Below are 14,743 nucleotides of genomic sequence, written 5' to 3'. Positions count from 1 at the left end.
TTTCAGTAAATAAAAAAATTCGATCTATAGACCGTTGCTCGGATATCTGACGACAGAGGGGGGTGGCTGGGCTTACAGCGGTCGCACGAGGGCGAGGGCGACGACGAGGGGCTCGGGCATCGTCGGTGGAGGCACTCCGGCGGTCGGCGACGAAGACATAGAAGTCGGGAGGGTGCGGCGAAGCAAAGGGAAGACGGGAGTGGTGGCGATGGAGGTCGGAGACGACCGGACGACGTGGGACGAGCTCCGTGAAGCTCCTGTGCTCCACGAACTCCGGCGAGAGTGGCGAGGTTGATGGAGATGACTCCAGTGGCTCCTGGACGTCGAAAGGATGTCAAGTAGATGTGCGAGAACTCGAGGAAATGATTGACGAAGTTGGGTGTTCGAAGATGGCTTACCGGCGAAGAAAACGTCTGGTGAAGGCTTTGGTTCCGGCGATCAAAACAGCGCGTGCGTGCGCTATAGGTGGACTTGGGTGGAAATTTTTGAGCGGGTCGGATGAGAGGGGATGGGTATTTATAGAGCCATGGCGTGGAGAAGGGGTTCAACTTGGGGTCGTGATCCCGAAAGAATCGGGATACGACGTGCTCTGGAACACTTCCGTGTCGTGAGGAGGAAGAAGAACGGACGGGCCCTGCATGGCGGCGACAGAGGTGAACGAGGGAGAGAGCAGGCGACCGGGCTGAAGCGGTTTCGGGTGAGGGTAGGCTGCTGGTAGAGGTGGGTCGCGGCTCGGGAGCCGGTTGGTCATGGCGGCTAGCGCCGGCCTGCGTTGTTTTTTTAACAGAGTTTTCTTATTTTCTTTTTTTTACAAAAGCACTAAAACACAGAAAAATACTAATGAAATTAATTCTAAAAATACCAGAAAAATCACATAAATCTTTGGCAATATATAGAGCCATGTGAACTTTTCTTTGGCATAAAATGCAAGTTAAAAAATATTTTTTCTATTCTAGTAAAACTAGCATTGAAATAATTTGCAAATAAAGCCAAATAAATAAATCTTGATTTCAACTTCGATTTCAATATTTCATTTCTGTTTTTGAAGAAGTCCTTTTATCTTTTTTTAGATATTGGAAATGAATTTTTGAAACCAATATTGATCCAAATTCCAACTTTGAATTTATAGAACTTTCTTAGGGTACTTCCAACTCTCTCTTTAGTAAATTGAAGAAGTCATATTATCTTTCCTCGAAAGAATCCTTGAGTTGCTTAAAATACCTTGGATATATTTCCAAATGAAAATCAAATAGAGGAAAAATACATAAATCGTGGATGTATAAGAATGACTATTTATAAACATCGAAATTGAAAATTGGCATGTTAAAGGAAACTTCTCGTCGGGAGGGAGAAATCGAAAGCGCCGACATCACCAATGATCTTTTCATCGTGGGAGGACCAATCTTTATGAAAATATTCACCAGCACCGTCTCATCGCAAACCCTAGTTCATCTATTGTATTCAATGTTTGTCTCAAAACCTTAGACTGGTACCTGTGGGTTGCTACTAGTGTTGATTACATCTTATAGTTGATGCTAGTTGGTTTATTTGTTGGAAGATTATATGTTCAGATTTATCTCCTCTGATCATAAACATGAATATGATTTATGAGTTGTTCCGTTTGTTCTTGAGAACATGAGAGAAGTCTTGTTATAAATGATCATGTGATGTTGATATTCATTCATTTTTTTGATGATGTGTTATGTTGTTTTTTCTTTAATGGTGTCGTGTGAAGCGTCGACTACACGACACATTACTATGCTTCAGCCTAGGGGAAAGCATCACGGGATTAGTAAGTAGATGATAGGTTGTTAGATTGACAGAAGCTTAAATCCTACATTGATGCCCCTAATTTGTGTCCACTCTAAGATTTACCCCTAACCTTTTCATGTGTTCATATTTTCCTCTAAAAAGCATTTTAGGTCACTAGAATGCCCTTCCAACTGGTCAAAGTTGTTTGATCCAAACTTTGAAAAATCATAACAATAACTCAGAAGAATGCAAATAAGTATCAAAATGTTCATAAAAATACCACATATACACGCATGTCATTTACGCTCATCACCTACACATGCATTTATTTGCATTCACCCTAAATAGTATTTTAATGGTATAAACCCTAAAAAGCTTTAAAGAGTGCTTCTATCATGAACATAAATGACACGTGCATATAGGTTATGTTTTTTATGAACATTTTGATATCTTGTTTTGCATTCTCCGAGTTCATATGGATTTTTTTATGAATTTTCAAAGTTTTGGTCAGACAACTTTGACCAGATGGAAGGGCATACTTGCGACCTAAAATGCTTTTTAGGGGGAAATTTGAGCACCTCAAAAAGTTAGGGGGTAAATATGAGTAGTGGGTTCAAGTTAGGGCCACAAATATGAATGTCCCTTCCGTAAGGGACTGAGTTGAATCCATATGTTTCATGTTATAATTAGATTTATCTTAATTCTTATTTCGTAGTCGCGGATCCTTACGGGAGGGGGTAATCATAAGTAGGTTGGTAGTTCAAGTAAGAACAACACCTTAGCACCGGTCCACCACATAACAACTTATCAAAGTAATGAACCTGGATCAACTAATCACGATGGAAGTACCTAGGCGCAATTCTCATGTGTCCTCGAGAACGATTTGCTCATTACACGAAGTACTTTTGGCTTATCCTTTGCAACAAAAAAGATTGGGTCACCTTGCTGCACCTTATTACTATTGTTACTTATTACTTGCTATGAATTATCTTACTATCAAACTATCTGTTACTGCTACTCAACAACACTTACAGAGAATGCCTTCCTGAAAACCGCTTATCAATTTCTTCAATTCCTTGTTGGGTTCGACGTTCTTATTTATCGAAATGACTACGATTTATCCTCTATACTTGTGGATCATCAGTGCGCAGTCCGTGGCCGTTTGAATGCGGCAGGAGGCGTGTTCAGCCAAGCATGCAGTAGGTGGCTCTCTCTCGGCTGGCGCGCCGCTTCAATGCCGGCATTGAGAGGTCACATCCGTTCTGCGTTAGCGTCAATGCGGAGCAGCCGCTCTCCAGCGGCATGAATGCGGGCAGCTGGTGCCTTACCATAAGCGCGCGCAAGCGAGGGAGGTTTTTTTGGTGGGCCAGGACAGTCAGACACGGGCGGGGCAGTGGTACGAACGCCCGCAAAGCCCCCCTCCCCCCAAGTTTGTCTCCGATTTTGCCGGAAAAAATGCATCTGGACAGCAAGCGAATGATACATGCCCGCGTTGGATAGCACAACACGTCCGGGCCACGCAATCCGGACGGGTGCAGGTGGTTTGAGGGTTAGCGTTGGAGATGCCTAAAGCCCAGGACTAAGGAGATGTTGCAGCCCACATATAGTTAATTGTCATGGTAGATTCCTAACACTTTTTTTAAGTTTGCAAAATTATAATTTTGCATAATGTTGACATGAAAATTTTATGATTTTTTCAACTTGTCACATGGCAAATTTATATATTCATGGTTTGGTTGTGCTCCCTTACAAGGGCGGAGCTACATGCAGGCAAAATTGTGCCTTGGCCCGCCTTTTCCAAGAGAAAAACACTGAAGAGTGGACTGAAAGTTGGGCTATGAGAGCAATTATTTTGTGATTTCTTTTGGCCTTGTTCCCTGTGGCCCGCCCAAGAAATTTTGGGTAGCTTCGCTAGGGGAGAGCGCCGGTGGAATATCCTAGCGGACGCTCATTGCGGCAGATTGTCGAGCGAACGCACAGAGCCGAGCGACCTAGCGATCCAGATGGACCGGCCCAACTACGCGCGCTACAGTATGCGGTTTTGGGTACTTTATGGAAGGTTCCTGACCGGTTTTGGGAACCTTCCAGAAGGTTCTTGAACCGGTTTTTCACTTTTTTTTATTTTTCTGTTTCATTTTTTCTTTCTCTTTTTTTCTTCTTTCTTTGTTTTTCTGTTTCTTTATTTCATTTTTTCAATTCTTTTTCTTCTCTTTCTATTTCCCTTTTGTCCTTCAGATTTTCAAATTCATTTTTGTTTCCTTTTTTTCTTCTTTTTCGTTTTTTCTGTTAGTTTTCTTTCTTTGGTTTATTATTTAATTTTATTTTTCTTTTCTCTTTTTTTCAAAATATTCAAATTTCGTTTGCCTTTCCGTAAAATGTTCAATTTTTTAAGAATTGTTATAAAAATTCGAAAATTGTTTTCGTTACACAAAAATGTGCAAAATTTTCGAAATTAATATAATGTACCGGACTTCAACTTTTTTGTTCAGGTTTTCAAAAAATGTTTGCGCTTCCAAATATATTCGGGATTTTTCAAATTTGTTCTCAATATTGAAAAAATGTTCGTGCTTTAAGAAATTGTTCGCACTTCCAAATTTATTCTATGTTTCAAAATTTGTTCTCAAGATTCAAAAAAAAGTTCATGCTTTAAAAAAATCCGCGCTTCCAAATTTGTTCTCTGTTTCAAATTTTGTTCTCAAGATTAAAAAAATGTTCGTGCTTTGAAAAAATTTCATGTTCAAATTTTGTTCTCAAGTTTCCACGCTTACAAATTTGTTCTCCATTTCAAAATTTGTTCTCAAGATTTTAAAAATGTTCGTGCTTTAAAAAATGTTCATGTTCAAATTTTGTTCCCTAAATTCAAAAAATATTCAGGATTTTAAAAAGTGTTCAATTTATCAAAAAATACTTCATGCCTTTTAGTTTTTCTTCTAAAATTTTGAAAGTGTTCGCTTTTTAAGAAACACCTTTTCAAAATAATTTCCGCGTTAGGAATTTGAGAAAAATTTCGGGTCTCCATTACATTTAGCTCCGCAAGCCATCACAAACCAAAAAAAGCTTGTCTATCGCGATGGTCATGCTTGTGCGTACAAAGAGGGAGGTCCCTGGTTCAATCCCTCTCTCCAGCAGAGTTTTTTGGGATTTTTTCACTGCTTTGCGCCAATGGCCCGGCCCAGCTTGAGACACGCCTGTGCGTCCGCTCGACAATTCGCCGCAGCGAGCGGCGCATAGGAGCTCTCAGCGCCGGTTCCTCGTCCCGGCGCTCGAAGAAGATGGGACTGGGCCGGCCCAGCAAAAATTCAGTGGATAGACCTCATTTTCACGAAAAAACACCCTAAAAGTAGTTCTCCTAGAGGCACGAACTCACGCCCTCCAACAGCAAGCGACTACTGATAACCAACTGCACTACGACACACGACTGACCAAATCCAGGGCGAAACATAATCTACATTTGTAGCCGCGAAATTTAATACACATGTAAACATTTACTGTAGCGCTTTGATTTTAAATTATTTGAAAACATTTGAGAAAAAGTTCATGAATTACAGAAAAGTTCATTGGTTCTTAAAAAAAATCATATTTCAAAAAAAGTTCATCGAATTCGAAAAGAAGTTGGTCGGTTTTGAAAAGAGTTCATAGAATTTGAAAAAAAGTTTCATCTATTTTGAAAAAGAGTTCATCGAATTCGAAAAGAAGTTGGTCGGTTTTGAAAAGAGTTCATAGAATTTGAAAAAAAGTTTCATCTATTTTGAAAAAGAGTTCATCGACTTTGAAAAAAGTTCATCAATTTTGAAAAAGAGTTCATCGATTTGGAAAAAAGTTCATAGGTTTTGAAAAAATAGTTTGTCGACTTTAAAAAGAGTTCATCGGTTTCGAAAAAGAGTTCATTGATTTTGAAAAGGAGTTCATCGATTTGGAAAAAAGTTCATCGGTTTTCAAAAAAGAGTTCAACGACTTTGAAAAAAGTTCATCGATTTTGAAAAAGAGTTCATCGATTTGGAAAAAAATTCATCGTTTTGAAAAAAGAGTTCATCGGTTTTGGAAAAGAGTTCATTGATTTGGAAAAAAGTTCATCGGTTTTGAAAAAATAGTTCATCAACTTTGAAAAAAGTTCATCGATTATGAAAAGTGTTCGTTGATTTTGAAAAAAAAAAGTTCGTCGAATTTGAAAAAAGAGTTCATCGATTTTGATAAAAAGTTCATTGAATTTGAACAGGTTCACCAAATTTGAATAAAAAATTGCACATTTACGAAAAAAAGAAAAAGGAATAAGAAAAGAAAAATGAAAAAAGAGCAGGAAAAAGGAGAAGAGGAAAATATCACGACCTGGACAAACAATAAAAGAAGGAAAAGAGGTTTGCAGACACGAAGTCGTTCGTTGCCTAGTTGTAACTGCGTTGTTGTCAATATTGAGACATCTCAGGTTCGAACCACCGCACACAATCTTTTTTGATTGATTGCAGTTTTAACAGAAAAAAGAAGAAATGGGCCGGCCCAGTCTGGCGCGGGTGGTATGCGCCCGTTTGCGTGCAGCGAAGAAACGGGCGCAATGGGTGCCGTTTAGGATTTGCCCTCCGCTAGTGCTCCCTTAGATCCCGATGATGCATTTTATACACACGTCGGCCTTACTGTTCCTTCCCCGGATCAAAGTCCTGAACACCGAAGTGTCCGTGTTTCTTCTTCTCCAAGTCAAGAATTCCCCCGTTTGGAAACTTCCCAACATCAGTTTCCTCCAAGCCATGATCTCCTGGAGATCCATGGGTGAACTGCGTCGCAACAAAGTCATGTGTAGTAACAGCGTCGTCCTACACGGTAAAGATGGAATGCGGCGGCCGCTGCCGCGTCGCCCCGGCGAAGCGTTTTCCATACGTTTTCACGGTTTGTGTTGTGAGATATTCGTCAAAGCACCTCACTCTATTTCGAAAATATATTTGTTGTCTATAAATTGGTTAAAGTTACACTACGTTGACTTTTGACTAAAAATATACGTCTTGATTTAGGGACTGGAGGTACATGCATAACGACTTGGAATGACACGTTCGTAGCAGGAACTTTTCTACTTTCATCATGTACCTTCCAGTGAACTTATCTATTATGCTCCCTAGTACCAACAGTTGTATCGATTGAGTTTTCTCTTCCTGGCGGCTGGAACCCTAGCCGCCGCCTGGAGAGGCAACTTTCAGCACTGTCCTCTGGCGGCTCTCCTTCGCTGGTAACCTTTGTCGTCGGTGGTAGGAGGGTCGCTGGATCCACACGCGTGGATCGTTTTTACTCCCTTGTAGTCTAGGTTTTTAGGTTGTTCATCGTTTTGGCTTCAGCGCAACAATGATGGAGCTGATTAAAGATTCTTTAGATCCATCCCTGACGAGGCCATCGGTCCTATGATTGGGGATGGATTTGGAAACCAGTTGTTCAAGTAAGGATGACGTGGTAGCGGCGACATCCTCATGGTGGACATGTGTCCTCGGGCTCCACCGTTGCGATGGCGTTTGCTCCAGCGGAGGCGCGGAGCTTGGGAGATAGTCCAGGAGCAGATGCAGAGTGTGGTCTGCATCGACGACATCTGAAAGACGAAACGTGTCGTGTCGAATTTGTCACGGCTGATGTCCTAGTGTGAGGACTTAATTGTGAGGCCAACGCATCTTTGTAGTAGCTTGAGAGGAATTGAGCGGAATCGAGAGACGCAACACAGGACAAGGATTTAGACAGCTTCGGGCCCCAGGAAACATCATCCGGTAATAGACCTACATGTTGTTTGTGGCTAGATCTCATTATGCTCACGAAAGAGTCACTATATAAGCCGGCTCCCCCTTTGTGTCTAGCGCTAGAGATTGTTTCTTATTGCTTGTCCCTCTTGGGGAGGCCTGCCCCTCCTTATATATGTTGAAGGGGCGGGTTACATGACTAGTCCTAGTAGGATTAGGATTACTCTATTACAAGGGGAGTCCTAGTCTTGCTTCCTTTGTAGGAGAATATTCCTTATGCCTCTCCTCATAAACCGGCCTACCATTAACATGAGCCGGCCCTCTGGGCCTTGGGCCTTGTCGTCCTTCTGACCCGCCAGGTCGGGGCGGGTCGCCAGTAAATCGCCAAGTGTCAGCCGGGTCTCAAGTAAACCACCCAGTCCGGCCGGGTCATACCACGGGATATATCCCCGACAGAACGTGTGTTGAGTTCATTGTTCATGGATGGCAGATATGATTTCCTCCTTCAGCGTCTTAGTCATGGTGGGGTGCTAGATCTGGAGTTCGATGGTGTGTCTGAGATGTTGCCTCGGTCTGATTCGTTCAATGGCAATGGCTTCACTTTTCGTGAGCCACCTTCGAGGTCCGCAAAGCTGCATATCAGCGATGGAACCGCGTCGAGCTCGGGTGAGGAGGTGATCCATCATTTTTCTTCGGTGGCTGCTGTGGTGGTGCAGAAGGTAGGTGATGGGCGTTGGTGTCAAGCTCGGAGATGTTCTGCTATCTTTTCAGTTTTATCATGTCGGTCTTTACGTGACTTGTACTCTATTCTTTATGATATGAATGAGACACGTATTACCATGCAAAAAAATCTATTATGCTCCCTTCGTTTCTTTATGTAAGATATATTATTTTCAGCACAATGACCAAGCCACATAATTATAGACATGTTATGACGAAATTATTTTTGACAAATTTGTTGGTTAGTGGCAAGTAAATCAGTCAGTCCAGAAAATTAAGAGATACATGCAATCCATAGAGAGATGTTTTCCTTCTGTTGCTATAAGGAGAGATACAGACAATCAAAAGAGAGATATTTTCCTTTTTCTGAATAGCTAACAAGAGAATTATAAGGAATTTGAAGAAATACATTTTACATTCTGAAATTTTATTAAAAAAACAGATGCACCTTATATAAAGGAACGGAGAGAGTATTAGCCCAAAGTGTGAACTTAGTGAAACACATAGCCAAGTTGGCAAATAGTCCCTCCTTACCAAAATATAGAGCATATAATATTATTTTCAAGTCAAACCGTGTAAATTTTGACCAAACTTATATAAAAGGGTATCAACATCTCGAATACCAAGTCAATACCATCATGACTTATATGTTCATATGGTACACATTTGATATTGTAGATACATATGATTTTCTCATTTTAACTTGCTCAAAGTTAGTGAAATATGATTTTTCGCTGAGTCCAATGGGCACTATATTATGCCAAGGAGGGAGTATTTAATTTGCCCCAACAAAATCAAGAGAACCAAGACATTATCTACAAAATTTAGGGCTCCATATTTGGCGAGTCTTTTTTTAGAGCTTTTTTTAGAGCTATTTGGCGAGTCATGGGTCTAGGAGCTATTCGAATAGCATATCGGGCTTGGAACGTGTTGGCTTGTTGGGGCAAGAACAAATATTTGTTTGTTTTGGGGCATCAAAGCCCACTAGTGCTGATTCCCAAGAAAGAAAGAAAACACGAAGCCCACTAGTGCTTGGAACGTCCTCATCTCTGACTTCCCCTAAAAAAAAATCTCTGACTTCCACAGTCCCACTCTCAAAATCCTCGGGCAGGTCGGCTCCGCCTCTGCCATTTCTTCAGCAACCTTCCGCCGCCGCCGGGACCCTTCCATTCCCACTACCACTAGCCCCCCCGTCGACGGAAGTGGCTTCGTACCCAGGTCCCCCGGTGTCGGCCCCTTCCCCATTCATTGTCTACGGCTCCGTGACCACTCACCAGTCTGGTCTCGCTCTCGCCGGAGAGGCACATCGATCTGCTTCTGTGCGCTGCGCGGCGCTGCACTGCTCAGACTGGTGAAGAAGGCGAGTATTTATTATCGTCTCTGACATACAGAGTTACCTCTTCTCTTTTCTTCCCCTCAAGCTCAAGGATATGGTTGGATAGACTGTGTGTGTTCTTTTTTCTAGAGGAAAATGTGTGTTCTTACTGAGGATAGAACTCCTCCTGGATCTTTCTTGCTCTTGTGCAGTGAAGAGGCTGGGCCTGGGGTGGAGATGGGAGAGGCCATCCGCGGCATCCTCCTACGCGGCAGTGTGGCTTCAGAAGCTCGTGCTCTCTGTCTCCGCGCAGGCCAAGGTTGTGGCCGGATCTGATGCGCCGGCGACGCGGCCGGAGTTGGGGAGTGGCATAGCTCCTACGACGGACGGCGTCCCTGTCACAGCTCCCGCTCGTCCTCATCTGCGGCATCGCCGTCTGAACGGGAGGGGAGGAATCACGGCTGTTGGTCCACTTCTCTATTCCTTCCTTCCACAAGCACAAGACGGCGCTTCAGTTGGATTGGATCCCTTTGCTTCGCGGGCCTAAAAACTCGTCATTAACCACTGGAGTACGGCATTCGCCAGCGGCCGAGTGATGGCAGCAACCTTCTCCTTTGCCCGTGTGGTTGCTCTCTTCTTCCTGGTCGCTGCCCATCCCCATGGATGCTGCGGCTGCGGTTATCTGCCTGATCTGTTCTGCTACCCACCTCCACCACCTGCCCCCACCACCAATGTCCCCGCCACCAACGTCCCTGCATCCAATATCCCCGCCCCCAACTCCAACTCCAGCTCCGACGAGGGCTGGCTCGATGCCCGGGCCACCTGGTACGGCGCTCCCAATGGCGCCGGCCCCTACGACAACGGTACGACTACCATCATGTCTCTGAGGATTTCAATTCCAATTGCATTGCTGAATGCTGCTGATTGCGGCTCTTGTTTTCACGGATGGGATGCAGGTGGTGCTTGCGGGTTCAAGAACGTCAACTGGCCGCCTTTCTCGTCGATGACGTCGTGCGGCAACCAGCCCATCTTCAAGGACGGCAAGGGGTGCGGCTCATGCTACCAGGTTAGCATAACTGATGTCTGTCGCCGGAGTACTTACTTTTCACAGTAACATGCCGACGTTGTCGTTTAGTAGCAGTACGATTTCTTTCCCCGGACAGACAGCCTGTGATGTAACCCAATTTGATTCCATGGATCTTGGATTGTTGCGTGCAATGCAGATCAGGTGCGTGGCCCATCGTGCCTGCTCCGGCGTCCCGGAGACGGTGATCATCACGGACATGAACTACTACCCGGTCTCCCGCTACCACTTCGACCTCAGCGGCACCGCCTTCGGCGGCATGGCCAAGTACGGCCGCCACGACGAGCTCCGCCACGCCGGCATCATCGACATGCAGTTCAAGAGGTAGCTAGCTCCACCATCTTATCCTACTTAATCCCATCATCGTTAACTTTAACCGAGAACGACAAACATGGCATCCGTCTTTCCTTGTCCACCACTGGCTACTTTCCTTGCTGCAAAAGCAAATTTTGTGCTTTGCCTGCACTTTCGTCTCGCTAATTGTCAACAGCAAGAAGCATTTTGCACATCCTAACTTTACGGGATTAAAGATCCATAATCTACTGCTTTTGTTTGTTTTCTTGGTTGCAGGGTGCCCTGCCAGTACCCGGGGCTAACGGTGACGTTCCGGGTGCAGCACGGGTCCAACCCCAACTACCTGGCGATCCTGGTGGAGTACGAGGACGGCGCCGGCGACGTGTCGCAGGTGGACATAATGGAGTCGCGGCTGCCGGACAGGGCGCCGACGGGGTACTGGACGCCGATGAGGGAGTCGTGGGGCTCCATCTGGCGCCTGGACAGGCTCCGCCCGCTGCAGGGGCCCTTCTCGCTGCGCGTCACCGACGAGTCCGGCAGGTCGCTCGTCGCCGACCAGGTCATCCCGGCCTACTGGCAGCCCAATGCCGCCTACAGATCCCTGGTCCAGTTCGATGAGACGTTGCCCATGTCGCTTGTCACATCCGCTGCCACGAGCCGTCCTCGTCTTGTTCTACCTATGATGTATTCGGCGGCGCTTACGTATGTGTGGCCTTGTGTGCGTTGGATACTGGCCGTGTGATCATCTGCACTGCACTGCAGGAAGAAGAAACAAAAGATTGAACCTGGAGTATGGTTGTCTCTGTTGTAGTAGTATGTGAGTAGGAAAGAAAGCTTGTGTTTAGATGCCTGCATCAGCCTCGTTCGATGCAACGATCAGTTGTCATTGCACGCAACTATGTTAATGCAAGCAAAGTTGTGTGGAAGGATGAGACAAAGCTACAGCATATCGTTTCTTTCTTCCAAGGAAGAAAGAAAGCGATCTCGCGACTGCCGGTAGGAGTGCTTCCATCCGCCGCCGTCCTCTGGCCGCTCCCCTCTGTCAACGACCTTGGTCGTCGGTGATGAGGGGGGTCACCGAGGTCATGTGGCGATCGTTTTAGCCTTTAGTAGCTTAGGTTTTGGCTTGTTCATCATCTTGACTTCGCCGGCGGCGATGGCACAAGCAAGGATGACGCGGCGGCAGCGGCATCCTTTCATGGACCTATGTCCTCGGACTCCACCGTTGTGACATCGTATTCTCCAGCGTTTGCACGAAGATTGGGAGGTAGTCCAGGAGCGATGCAGATTGTGGTCTGCATAGGCGGCATCTGAAAGATGGTGGATCGTGTGATGGGTTCGTGGTTCGTGGATGGTAGGTGTCGTTTTCTCCTTTGACGTCTTAATCATGCGGGGGTAGCAGATCTGGAGTTCGATAGCCTGTGCGGGATGTTACCTCGGTCTGATTCGTTCAATAGTAATGTTTTCGCCTTTGGCGAGCCAACTTGGAGGTCCGCAAAGCTGCATCTTGGAGGTCTGCAAAGCTGGATATCAACGATGGAGTTGCGTCGAGTTCGGGTGTGGAGATGATCCGTCTTTTTTTTTCTTTGGTGACTGTTGTGATGATGCCGAAGGCAGTGACGGACGTTGATGTTAAGCTCAGGGGATTCTTCGATCTTGATTGTAATTTTCTTTTTTGGATGGCGTTCCTTTGTGTAAAGCCTAGCATACTGCTATTTTTTTTAGTTTTGTCAGATTGAGTGTGTACGTGACTTGTACTATGATCATATAAATGAGCCACATATTACCGTTAAGAAAAGATGAGACAAATCTAATTTCCCAAAGGAAATTAGAAAAGATCGACTCTCTGTACAACCCCTTAAAAATATCAACAGAGAATCTCTACGTACCCATCATAATAAAGGATAGAATGGTATTTAAAAAAAATATGTTCGCCCATACGCGACCTAGGCGTACATGGCATACCCGAGCATATTTTGGCGCCCTCAGCTTTTTGCTATCTTTTTTTTAATCATCAAAAAATGTGGCGAATGTAAATTAGTAAAGTTTCAAGCAGGGCTTCTTTGTGTCTCTTTAACCGGGTTTTGTTATGCTTTATTCTGATTTTTTTGTTTTCATTTTCTCTTTTTCTTTGTCATTTATTTATTTTTTGTTTTTCCAAATGTGTGAAATTTTAAACTTTAAATTCTTAAACTTTTTCTCAAATTTATCAATCTTTTTCAATTTCTTGAAATGTTTTTGCAAATATTTTTAGTGAAATTATATTGAAATTCCGCGAAAGATTTAGAATCCATGAACATTTTATTAAATTGATGAATTCTTTTCAAATCCGCGAACGCTTGGCTGGCCTAACAGGCGCCCTGCGGGGCGATGTCGCCGCCTAGTTGGGCCAAGGCCTAAACGTTTTTTACCTGTCTATTCTTTTTTCTTCTCTTTTTTTGGTAATTCATTTTATTCCTTTTGAAACTTGTTCAATTTTTTAATATTGTTTGGATACTATTTTTCTTATTTTTTTTAATATTTTTTAAATTTTACTATAAAATCCAGAATTTTAGAATTTTTCTAGAATTTAAAATATATTCCTGTTTTCAAATTTTTTGTTCACAAATTTAGGAAATATCTGTGTTTCATAAATAGTTGATAATTTCTTTTAAAAAGTATGTGGTGTGCAATATGTGTTCAAAATTTTTGTCAATTGTTCGGCATTTGTTAATAAATTTGGAAAAAGTGTTCCAAGTTTGAAATTCCAAAATTGCTGACAAATTTCAAGAAATGGCCAGGACATAAGAAAATGTTCATATTAATTGATAATGACGGAAATTGCAAAGGACAAAAACATTTGAATATGGAAAAACTACATGCTCATGGATGCACCCATCTCCGTCTGGCCTAGTCTCTGAACTAGTATTTTTTTTGGACTATGGACAAATGACCCCAACTTCTTGCAGTTGCCTGGCACAGATATATGAGACATCCATGTCAGGTTTGGACGATTACCGACACCACTTGCACGTTGCGACACGTCCGGCCATTTATTAACCTATTTCATCGAGAGAACTCAAGAAAATGCAAAACTTGTCAAAAATAAAAACAACTTGGCATGATGCCTTGAATTGGTCATAGAACCTGGCAGGAAAAATTGGGATCGTTTGACGGATGAAGAAAATGATGTGCTTTCAAACAGACCCTTCTGGCCTACCCGAACACTCTCCGTTCAACATGATATATTTTTTGACATTCTTGAAATGACCCTAACTTTTACAAGAAAATGGGCATGCCCATGTTAGGCATCCATGTCAGGTTTGAACAATTTCCGACACGTTCGACCATTTATCGGTCTTTTTTGACCAAGAGAACTCCAGAAAATGCAATTTTTTGAAAAACCAAATACCTTGGCATGGTGTCTTAAATTGGTCATATAAAGTCATGGGGAAAAATTAGGTCCATTTCAAGGATGTCGAAAAACAATGTGCTCTCAACCGGACCCATCTGACCTCAGCTCGAACACTCTTTATCGAACATGACCTACTTTTGGACATCCTTCAAATGATCCTAACTTTTGCAAGCACGCGGGCATGCCCATGGTAGGCATCCATGCCATGTTTGAACAATTTCTGACACCGTATGCAAGTTGTGACACGTCCTACCATTTACCAGCCTTTTTTACTATGAAAACTGTAGGGGATTACCAAGTTTGTCAAAAACCTAAACAACTTGGCATATAAGCCAATGAAAAAATATTGGGGTCGAGAAATAACATGATCTCAAACGGAGCCCTTCTGGCATATTTTTGAAATGACCCTAACTTTTCCTAGCACATGGGCATGCCCATGATAAGCATCCATACCACACTTGAAGGCACTAAATTATTTA

The 14,743-nt window shown here is 43.5% G+C and overlaps 1 protein-coding gene across 1 annotated transcript; it reads left to right on the top strand.

The window, feature by feature from the left end:
• Positions 1–9,708: 9,708 nt before the first annotated feature.
• Positions 9,709–11,714, top strand: LOC123102432 (expansin-B3). Its single transcript, XM_044523780.1, has 4 exons — positions 9,709–10,355; positions 10,449–10,558; positions 10,716–10,900; positions 11,147–11,714. The coding sequence occupies exons 1-4, from the start codon at positions 10,088–10,090 to the stop codon at positions 11,610–11,612; spliced, it is 1,029 nt and encodes a 342-aa protein (XP_044379715.1). The 5' UTR covers positions 9,709–10,087; the 3' UTR covers positions 11,613–11,714.
• The last annotated feature ends 3,029 nt before the right edge of the window (positions 11,715–14,743 follow it).

This window comes from Triticum aestivum, chromosome 5A (assembly GCF_018294505.1).
Source record: "Triticum aestivum cultivar Chinese Spring chromosome 5A, IWGSC CS RefSeq v2.1, whole genome shotgun sequence".
In the NCBI taxonomy this organism is placed as follows: Eukaryota; Viridiplantae; Streptophyta; class Magnoliopsida; order Poales; family Poaceae; genus Triticum; species Triticum aestivum.
This window is presented reverse-complemented; position numbering and strand designations above follow the sequence as displayed.